Source organism: Oncorhynchus tshawytscha, unplaced genomic scaffold (assembly GCF_018296145.1).
Source record: "Oncorhynchus tshawytscha isolate Ot180627B unplaced genomic scaffold, Otsh_v2.0 Un_contig_4294_pilon_pilon, whole genome shotgun sequence".
Classification (NCBI taxonomy): domain Eukaryota; kingdom Metazoa; phylum Chordata; class Actinopteri; order Salmoniformes; family Salmonidae; genus Oncorhynchus; species Oncorhynchus tshawytscha.
This window is the reverse complement of record NW_024609374.1, coordinates 95,424-106,707: the sequence shown is the minus strand read 5'-3', so window position 1 is coordinate 106,707 and position 11,284 is coordinate 95,424. Positions and strand designations below refer to the sequence as shown.

Sequence of the window (11,284 nt, the reverse complement as noted above, 5' to 3'; positions counted from 1 at the left end):
ATTAGTCAACCCGCCCACCCTGCGGATATAACCGCGGTAACTGCAGGTTATTAGTCAACCCGCACATCACTAACACACACACAGACACACACACGCCACTGTGGCCCACTGCAAAACAGGATACAACCACACCTGGACTGAGTAGCCCAATCATCAGATCAACATCACGCATCAGGTCCTAGTGCCATAGATCCCTGCATTAGCAGAATATACAAGCTGGCCTGGGCTTCTTCAGTAGTCAGGGGAGAGAGGGTAGAGCACAGGTGCTACAGGTCAGTGTACACACATTACAGGGTCCAGGGATGGGGTGGAAGGGGGAGGGGGTTAGGCTGCTGTTCAGGAGAAAGGGGGTTAAGATCAGGGTGAGGCATGTGAGAGCGAAGGGCATCTGTTTTCTCCATCTCCCTGTGTTTACTCCCCTTCTCCCTCTCACCCTCCTTTCTGCTCCTCTCTTAATTCAATTTGTGGGAACCCCCATCCCTCCGCTCTCCCCTCCCTCCCATCCAGCTGTCCCCTGTGAGAGTGCATTCCAGCTGGGGTTTCTAGGGCCTTAGGGGGGCTTAGGGACAGATCCTGGAGGATTACCTCTGGCTAAAAGGGACCAACCCACCCAAAACCATCAATTCAGTGGTGGAACTGCACACCATGGCTGCCATACCCACCACCTTTCCTCTCTCCCCTCTCTTTCTCTCCTTTCCTTGAAATGTGAGACTGCCAGGCATAACTGGTGAGCATAACCCACAAGGAGCTCTCTCTTTCGCTCTCTCTCTCTCATTCTCTCTCTGTCTCTATCTCTTTCTCTCTCTCTGCCTACTACTAGAACAGTAGGACATTCACCAGAGAGTGATAATGAGTGTGTTCAGTTTTCAGTCTCCCCAGATAGACGAGAGTTGACACCAAATCCTGACCTGGCTGCTCATGGCTCAACTGTGGAAGGAAGAGGCTAGACTTCATCTGTGATGTAATGGCCACCCAATGGGACAACTATACAGGCTGTATCATAATCGGCCGTGATTTGGAGTCCCAAAGGGCGGCGCACAATTGGCCCAGGGTCGTAAAGGTTAAATAAATAAAAACGTCTCATCAATAGAATGGCTGTTTGGTTCACAATATGTCTGTATTTGCTGTGCGGTTATTTAACTCTTATTTTACCAGGTCAGTTGACTGAAAACACATTCTCACTTACAGCAACAACCTGGGGAATAGTTACAGGGGAGAGGTAAGGGGGATGAGTGAGCCAATTGGAAGCCAGAGATGATTAGGTGACCGTGATGCATTGTGGGCCAGAATTTAGCCAGGACACCGGGGTTAACACCCCTACTCTAACAATAAGTGCCATGGGATCTTTAGTGACCACAGAGTCAGGACACCAGTTTAACGTCCCATCCAAAAGACAGCACCCTACACAGGGCAATGTCCCCAATCACTGCCCTGGGAAATTGGGATATTTTTTTAGACCAGAGGAAAAGGGCCCTCCAATACCACTTTTTTTGTAATGGCTGATTGATACTTTGTGAGTTACAGTTGAGTGTGGTAACTGAATTATAATACCATTCGTGTTATCATGAGTTACTTCAACTATTCTAATATTGCTTTCAATGTTAAGGAATATGGGACATTTTTGTATCAATCATTTTTCTGTCAAGGATTCATTAGCACTCTTGAGAGAGTGAAAAGGTCATATTTAAGTTAACAGATCATCATGAGCACAGAGGAGTGTGAAAGTCTCCTAACACGGAATGTTAGCCACAGCAGCTGATGATGCAGGACAATAATCTCCTCTGGATGGACAGTGGAAATAGACTCCGACAAGACTGGCCGGGAATGGAATGCCAGCGTGGCTTAGAGCCAGACAGAACTGGCAAGGAATGGAATGCCATTGTGGCTCAGAGCCAGACAGGACTAGCGGGGCACCAGTGTGGCACAGCGCCAGAGGCTTGGACACAAGACAGGCAGTGTGTGGAGCACAATAGACCAGTTCCCACAAACCAAATCCATCCTGACTCTAATGGTTCCAATGGTCATGTCACATTCCTAGCATGGCCAAAATCCCTGTCATTGATAGCTTGGCATTTTAGAATATTTTGGGGGGAAAGAAATCTGCAGTTGTTCCCCTGTCTGGAAAGAGATGCCTCACTCTGTCAACCTGATGTGTAATTTAGACCTAAATATTGCACATTCTCTCATGGCTCTGGTGCTGTCGTGGTTTCAGGGAGAGTAGACAGCAGGGGGCGGTGTTATACCACAAAGGCAATACTAAGACCTATTATATCTGTCTAAAATGAGGAAAATACTCTCAGCTATTCTAAAATAAAATAAAATATATACAATGTTTGTCTACAAAAACAAATACTTTTCTGTATCTACAGATTTTCACAGAAGAAGCTGTGAGAACCGAATGCCACCAAACTAGACGATTCACATTCCTCAACAATCAACCGAATTAGACGTTAGTTTAGCCACAAATAAAACATGTCACATTTTATTCTCCCATAGACAACAGGCCTCGTGTGTGTTTCAACATGACATAACACATAACCAATGGGGTTAACAGGTTGTTACTACCAGCCGATAGAAAGTTATGGAACGGCTATCCTTTCTGCCTACCTACTTCACATGTTGTATTAGTGTGAAAACACCCTCAGAACTGGGACATCCCTGGTTGACTTATGTTAAGTATCATCATGAGATTCCAGGAGCCAAGATGTAAACATTCCGTGAGGAGCACAGTAGTGGTGATCTATATAGGTTAGTTACCATCATAGTGGTGGTCTATATAGGTTAGTTACCATCATAGTGGTGATCTATATAGGTTAGTTACCATCATAGTGGTGGTCTTATAGGTTAGTTACCATCATAGTGGTGATCTATATAGGTTAGTTACCATCATAGGTGATCTTCTATATAGGTTAGTTAGTTACCATCATAGTGGTGATCTATAGTAGGTTAGTTACATCATAGTGGTGATCTATATAGGTTAGTTACATCTATATAGGTTAGTTACCATCATAGTATATAGGTTAGTTACCATCATAGTGGTGTCTATATAGGTTAGTTACCATCATAGTGGTCTATATAGGTTAGTTACCATCATAGTGGTGATCTATATAGGTTAGTTACCATCATAGTGGTGATCTATATAGGTTAGTTACCATCATAGTGATCTACATAGGTTAGTTACCATCATAGTGGTGATCTATATAGGTTAGTTACCATCATAGTGGTGATCTATATAGGTTAGTTACCATCATAGTGGTGATCTATATAGGTTAGTTACCATCATAGTGATTTATATAGGTTAGTTACCATCATAGTAGTGGTCTATATAGGTTAGTTACCATCATAGTGGTGGTCTATATAGGTTAGTTACCATCATAGTGATCTATATAGGTTAGTTACCATCATAGTAGTGGTCTATATAGGTTAGTTACCATCATAGTGGTGGTCGATATAGGTTAGTTACCATCATAGTGGTGATCTATATAGGTTAGTTACCATCATAGGTTAGTTACCATCATAGTGGTTGTCTATATAGGTTAGTTACCATCATAGTGGTGGTCTATATAGGTTAGTTACCATCATAGTGGTGATCTATTATAGGTTAGTTACCATCATAGTGGTGATCTATATAGGTTAGTTACCATCATAGTGGTGGTCTATATAGGTTAGTTACCATCATAGTGGTGGATCTCATATCTATATAGGTTAGTTACCATCATAGTGGTGGTCATTATAGGTTAGTTACCATCATAGTGGTGATCTATATAGGTTAGTTACCATCATAGTGGTGGTCTATATAGGTTAGTTACCATCATAGTGGTGATCTATATAGGTTAGTTACCATCATAGTGGTGATCTATATAGGTTAGTTACCATCATAGTGGTGGTCTATATAGGTTAGTTACCATCATAGTGGTGGTCTATATAGGTTAGTTACCATCATAGTGGTGATCTATATAGGTTAGTTACCATCATAGTGGTGATCTATATAGGTTAGTTACCATCATAGTGGTGATCTATATAGGTTAGTTACATCATAGTGGTGATCTATATAGGTTAGTTACCATCATAGTGGTGGTCTATATAGGTTAGTTACCATCATAGTGGTGATCTATATAGGTTAGTTACCATCATAGTGGTGGTCTATATAGGTTAGTTACCATCATAGTGGTGATCTATATAGGTTAGTTACCATCATAGTGGTGGTCTATATAGGTTAGTTACCATCATAGTGGTGATCTATATAGGCTAGTTACCATCATAGTGGTGGTCTATATAGGTTAGTTGCCATCATAGTGGTGATCTATATAGGCTAGTTACCATCATAGTGGTGGTCTATATAGGTTAGTTGCCATCATAGTGGTGTTCTACTGTATATAGGTTAGTTACCATCATAGTGGTGTTCTACTGTATATAGGTTAGTTAGCCATCATAGTGGTGTTCTACTGTATATAGGTTAGTTACCATCATAGTGGTGATCTACTGTATATAGGTTAGTTACCATCACTGGGGAATGACAGTGATATTGTAGCTGTGTTATAAGGGCTAAGACACACTTTTCCATCATTATGGACTGGTTTCCAAATGGCACACTATTCCCTTTTTGTGCACTACTTTTTAGACTAGGGCCCATAGGGTGCCATTTGATCTTTTGACTCATAGTGGGTTATTACATAGGGTGCCGGTCTATATAGATAGTGGTGATCTATATAGGTTAGTTACCATCATATGCATACCATGACTTTAGACCTCTGTCAGAATCAATCCTCCTCCTTCAGAGTTACTGGCCTCATCCCTCAGTTTCTAATACTGTCTACATGTTGTGTTGCTGGCCTCATCCCTCAGTTTAATACTGACTATGTTCATAGTGGCCCCATGTCAGTGACTGATACTGACACATTTTCCATGTTTTCTGGCCTCATCCCTCAGTTTAATACTGACTACATGTCATGTTTCTGGCCTCATCCCTCAGTCTAATACTGACTACATGTTGTGTTGCTGGCCTCATCCCTGGTCCCTACATGTCATGTCTGGCCTCATCCCTCAGTCTGATACTGACTACATGTCATGTTGCTGGCCTCATCCCTGTCTGATACTGACTACATGTCATGTTGCTGGTCTCATCCCTGTCTGATACTGACTACATGTCATGTTTCTGGCCTCATCCCTCAGTCTGATACTGACTACATGTCATGTTTCTGGCCTCATCCCTCAGTCTGATACTGACTACATGTCATGTTTCTGGCCTCATCCCTCACAGTCTAATACCGAACGGCACCCAATTCGCTTAATCGTGCACTACTTTTGACCAGAGTCGTAGAGAATATTGATAAAGCTGAGGATGAATGGGCTTGAAGGAGGATAGGACTCAACATGCTCTGCAGTGCAGCAGTCCATGGGTACTGCTCTGACTGTCAAAGCTACAGTGCAAAGGAAGAAGCGCCTTGGCTTGCAGTCTAATTAAGGTTCATTGAGGATTTGGAGCAAGCTAGATGTGTGAGAGTCACTCTAGGACAGTGGAAGTTGAATTGAAGATGTTTATTATTGAATGGTGCATTTCATCCTTCTTCAGGGTGTTATAAAGCTGCATCGGCTCTACTGTGTTCCTGTCTGTCCAGAGTGTTGGGGTTTTACCTACCTAAAAAGTTTTGTAACTTTCAAGATTTTTTTGTCATTTAGCACATCTAGTGGCCATGTTTGGTACTTCAGATTATTACAGGTGTCTAATCATCTCTGGCCCACTGTGTGGCCTTATCACATGTAAAATATGAAATAATTAAAGATGACAACACTGTAAAACATTTTCCTAAATATCAACCAAACTTAGCAAATACCATCAGTGTTAAATATGAGGGTTTCAGCATAAAATATCCTTTATATATTTTGCTACTATGTCAACATGTATTTGTTATCAATGTTTTGCCATCAAACTGGTGGCAGCTGTGATAAAAGTCACCAGTTGGAAGAGTTGCAGAGGCAAATGATAATAATGCCATTGTTGATTAGATGCTTTTTTCCTTAGTTAGGCTATTTTCTCTAAATACGCTTGAGGCGTCACTACAGATCTGGGTTTGATCCCCATCTGTGTCGCAGACGGCCATGACCAGGAGACCCATGAGGCAACGCACAATTGGCCAAGCGTCGTCCGGGTTAGGGAAGGGTTTTTCTTTCCGTCCGGGATGTCCTCGTCACATCGCGCTCTAGTGACTCCTGTGGTGGGCTGGGCGCATGCACGCTGACACAGTCACCAGATTTTCCTCCAGAAACATTGGTGCGGCTGGCCCCGGGTTAAGTGAGCAGTGTGTCAAGACGAAGTGTGGCTTGGCAGGGTCGTGTTTCGGAGGGCTCTCGACCATCGCCTTTCCTGAGTCCGTATGGGAGTTGCAGCGATGGGACAAGACGAAACTACAAATTGGATATCACAAAAATTGTGGAGAAAAAGGGATCCAAAGTACAACAAAAAAAGTATAAATGACTGAACTTAACGGAATTTATTGCAGTCTATGCTAATGACCAAAATTATAGAAGATTCCAGTAACTTTGGTAAATTACCGGTAGCTTTACAAGCCTACCTGTGACATCGTTTAACCAACTTATTTATGACAGAAAATCTACCCTGTACAGCAGTATTAATAAAACACTTCAACTGTACTTGGTCAAGGGCTAGTGTAAATAAAACTCTTCAACAGTACTTGATCAACATTTATCAGCGTGTGAAAGAACAGAATAACGGTAAACTTTCTCTTCCTGCCGTGTCATGATTGCTCATTACATAAATTATACACAATTTCATACAAAATACAAACAAATGCAAAACTGAACATTTTCATTGATTGAATTTGAACATATTCAAAGTTTGATTTGTCTTTTGACAAAATAAATTAAATAAACCCTGACTTTCACTGAATTATGTCAATGAAGTGACAGACCTCCAAACAAGGGGTCTAATGTTCCACTGCACTATTCTGCATAGCAACATGAACATGATTGGCTCAGTTAAACAAGGTACATTATTTATAGTGCTACATACAACAGTCTTCTACTTTCACTAAGAGTGCAATAGGTTATTTTGCCATAAATAAGTGCATACATTTTCTTCAAGTTAGATATGTAGATCAAACACATTGATCTGCCACTTGAACTCAATGGCAATGACCCAGATGGCACCCTATTCCCTATAGATGGCACCCTATTCACAATATAGCTCACTACTTTGACAAGAGCCCTATGGGTGCTATTTGAGATGTAGAAAATGTCATTGGGTCTTGGACTACTAACTCATCTATACATTATTATTACTTTGCCTGTCTTGCAATGCAAGTGAGTGGGCTGAAGAACAGATAGACAGGATCCATAAAGCGATCAAATTGCTCATAATATTACTTCATGATTTAGTAGGATTGTCAATGCATTCTGTACAAAAATATCAAGCACAGTGTAGACAGATACTCCATCTCATGGATAGCTCAAATAGCTTATGGTTTGTTTCATTCAACTGCACCTTTAAATGCAAGTGATTATTTCTAAGCAATCAATGGCTTATATATATTTAAAAGCAAGGCTCCGTATTCATAAAGTGTCTCAGAGTAGGAGTGCTGATCTAGGATCAGATCCACCCCCCTTCTCAATATAATCATATTCATTATGATCTAAAAGAAAACACTGATCCTAGTTCAGCAGTCCTACTCAGAGATACTTTATGAATATGGGCTCAGCGGATTGGTAACATTTGAGTTCTGCATCATCTCATCTTACTCATTGACCAATGGAAGAACTGCTTGTTCAGTATTACATCAGGTTCATGACAGGGCATGCTGACACACTGACCAGTAAACCAGAACTGCACCAACAGGATGTTCTTCTGGACAAACAAAATGGCTGACAAGAGTTTTCTTTTTAAAGCAAGTCCACATTCAAACAGGTCATTAGTCCATTACATTTCTATGCACTACCTGGCATTTTACCTTTATTTACCTAGGCAAGTCAGTTAAGAACAAATTCTTATTTTCAATGGGTTAACTGCCTGTTCAGGGGCAGAACGACAGATTTGTACCTTGTCAGCTCGGGGGTTTGAACTTGCAACCTTTCGGTTACTAGTCCAACGCTCTAACCACTAGGCTACCCTACCGCATGATGACTCCTTGCTGTCCCCAGTCCACCTGGTCGTGCTGCTGCTCCAGTTTCAACTGTTCTGCCTGCGGATATGGAACCCTGATCTGTTCACCGGACGTACTACCTGTCCCAGACCTTCTGTTTTCAACTCTCTAGAGTCAACAGGAGTGGTAGAGATACTCTGAATGATCGGCTATGAAAAGCCAACTGACATTGACTCCTGAGGTGCTGACCTGTTTCACCCTCTACAACCACTGTGATCATTATTATCTGACCCTGCTGGTCATCTATGAACATTTGAACATCTTGCCCATGTTCTGTTATAATCTCCACCCGGCACAGCCAGAAGAGGACTGGCCACCCCTCATAGCCTGGTTCCTCTCTAGGAGAGGTTCCAAGGTTCTGGCCTTTCTAGGGAGTTTTTCCTAGCCACCGTGCTTCTACACCTGCATTGCTTGCTGTTTGGGGTTTTAGGCTGGGTTTCTGTACAGCACTTTGTGACATCAGCTGATGTAAGAAGGGCTTTATAAATACATGTTATTGATTATCCACTTCCTCTGGTCTCCCTCCGTCTGTCTGTCCCAATCTCTCTGTCTCGGACTGTCCTCTGCCTGCTGTCTGATGTTCAGACATTCACATCCAGAGAGACTCTCACTTTTACATTTGAGTATTTTAGCAAATGCTCTGACCCAGAGCGACTTATAGTTGTGAGTGCATACATTTTCATACTGGTCCCCCATGGGAATCGAACCCACAACCCTGGCGTTGCAAGTGCCAAGCTCTAACAAAATGATCCACACGGGACCTCTCCAGTCCAAGTCCTCCATATTCCCAGACATGCCCTGGTTCCTGTTTTAGACAGCAGCCCAAATTGTACCCTATCTCCTATATAGTGCACTACTTATGACAAGGGCCCATTTGGTAAACAGTCTTAGTGGTCGCAGGGGAGCCATGTGCAGCTGGGTGCCAGACAGGAGGATCCTTATCCCTCTAGCCTCTGTTGTGTGGCGCTCTCGTCAGTCAGGGCTCTGCTCCCTCCGAGGGACCGGGGGCAGCTGGCTGGCCTTGGAATGTCTGGCTCTGGAGCCTCCAGGGAGGAGGGTCTTCAGTCTCACATAAATCCACTCAGAGGGAGGTCAGGGTAGGGCCTGCTCTCAGCAGAGGGAGGAGGAGGCTGGTGAATTGGCTGCCCCGCTGCTGCATGTCCATGGTCTGCCCCCCTGGAGGACTCAGGGTTGGGTACAGGGCCAGAGGCTGGACCAGCCTCCTTCAGGCTCCCGTTCTGGAACTGGAACAGAGGAAAATGGCCGACTTAGCTAAGCCTCCCTTTTCTGGTCTAAATTGCCTTGATGTGTAAATACCCACTGGCTTTCAATGATCAAATGATAATGACCTTCTGTTTCTAATGTCTCATTCCCTTGTTAAATCTGATGCGCGATTAAGTATGTGCCATTGGTATTCAACGTTCATATGATGAGCATATAGCTAGAGGAAGTAAAGCGCATAGGTCTAACATTTTACATAATTAGTTCAGGGCCCTAGTCCCTGTGCTGCTACATCTGCATTGCTTGCTGTCTGTGGTTTAAGGCTGGGTTTCTGAATAAGCACTTTTTTTACATCAGCAGATGTCACAAGGACTTTATAAATACATTTGATCTTGTTCCATGGGGCACAATTTTGTATTTATTAGCATTTTTATTAGACAAGTTCAGGTAGGTACCCCCTTTACCTGTTTGACACCTAATGAACACTACCCAGGTTAGTGTCACCTTTCTTACCTGTGTGGTGAATGGCCACTCTGCTCTATTGACCTGGCTGAGCCCCATAGCCAGGGGATGGGCATGCTGAGCACAGCCCTGGCTGGTGGCCTGAGACTGAGCCAGGCCGTCAGGGAGGTGCCTCTGCTGCTGGAACACACCCAGGGCCTCCACCACACTCCACTGGAGCGCTCCCCTACCATCCTCTGTCCCTCGGGGACCACTGGACTCCAGGCTGCCCAGGAACTCCTCCAAATTCTGGGGCATGAGGTCTCTGTCCACCCCCTGGCTCTGGAGGCCCGTGGTGGGTACATAGGAGGAGAGCACTGAAGAGCGGCTAACAGACAAAGTGTTCAGCTGGTTCCTGTAGGGGAGGCCCAGGGAAGCTTCCCCCAGGCAGAGGTGCCCATGCTGGGGGTGGTCGTGGTGAGTCTGGAGCACCCCTGGCTGCTCCACATTGAACAATGGAGGAATCTGCTGCTGCTGCTTGGTGATGTCTTTCTGTCTTTGTGTTATTGAACCCGTCCCAGTCACCTGCATGTGCTTCAGTCTGTTACACAGCTGCTGCTGCTGTTGGTTTGGCAATACCTGTCCATTCTGATGGCTCTGTTTCTGCTGCTGTGTTGCCTGTGGGTGGGGCTGTGTGTGTAAATACTGCTGCGGTATTGGCTGCTGTGGGTAGTGGGGCGGAGGCCGATAGTGGTGGACTGATAGGGGATGGACTACAGGCAGCTGTGGTGGCTGTATCTGTGACTGACACTGAGGCACTGTAGAAGAATGTGGTTGTGAGGTTGATGGTTGGTGTAACAGAACTGTAGTAGAATGTAGATGTGGGGTTTGTGATTGTTCCATAGATGGTTGGTGTAACAGCGTGGTATGGCAGCTATAGTCCTGTTCCCCTAACTTAGCCCCCTGCAAGAGAACAGTCTGACCCCAGTCCAACCTCTTCCTCAGAGACTGATGCTCGTCTGTCAGGTCAGGAAGGAGGCAGTCTCGGCCAGTGTCCAGATCCACATCGAGGAACATCTCATCCTGCTGGAAAGCTCCAGGTCCTCCCTACTGATGCCCAGGTTCATCATGAAGCTCCACAAATCCCTGTCTCTGTCAATCAAATCAATATCTTTATAGTCACAATTGGGAAATGTGTAGTGCAGTCAAGGTTACATAAACAGTAGCAACCACACAGATACACATAAGATAAATATTAAGTGATCAGTTACCTGTCCTCCGATGAGAAGCCGTCGATCCCCCGCCACCCCGACCCCCAACGGCTCCTGCTTGAAGAGGACACTCTCCGACAGAGAGGATGCTGCCCTCCTGCCAGCTGCTGGAGAAGATGCCCCCACAATCACCTGCCACCTCCTCCTGTGGAACCCCTGCCACCTCCTCCTGGAGTTGGAGAGGGAGTTGGAGCT

At 44.3% G+C, this 11,284-nt stretch overlaps 1 protein-coding gene across 1 annotated transcript; it reads right to left on the bottom strand.

Annotated features, from left to right (window-relative positions):
- Positions 1-8,590: 8,590 nt before the first annotated feature.
- Positions 8,591-10,776, bottom strand: LOC121844675 (aryl hydrocarbon receptor-like). The gene is made up of 2 exons (XM_042315042.1): positions 9,891-10,776; positions 8,591-9,400 (listed from the first exon to the last, which is right to left on the bottom strand). Exons 1-2 carry the CDS (start codon positions 10,719-10,721, stop codon positions 9,224-9,226), a joined length of 1,008 nt encoding a protein of 335 aa, XP_042170976.1. The 5' UTR covers positions 10,722-10,776; the 3' UTR covers positions 8,591-9,223.
- Between the last annotated feature and the right edge of the window lie 508 nt (positions 10,777-11,284).

Excerpts from the sequence above, each read along its gene's own strand:
- LOC121844675 (XM_042315042.1), bottom strand. The coding sequence starts at position 10,721 with ATGGAACAATCACAAACCCCACATCTACATTCTACTACAGTTCTGTTA. Across the intron at positions 9,401-9,890 it reads AGTGGCCATTCACCACACAG|TTCCAGAACGGGAGCCTGAA; the intron begins GTAAGAAAGGTG and ends CCTCTGTTCCAG.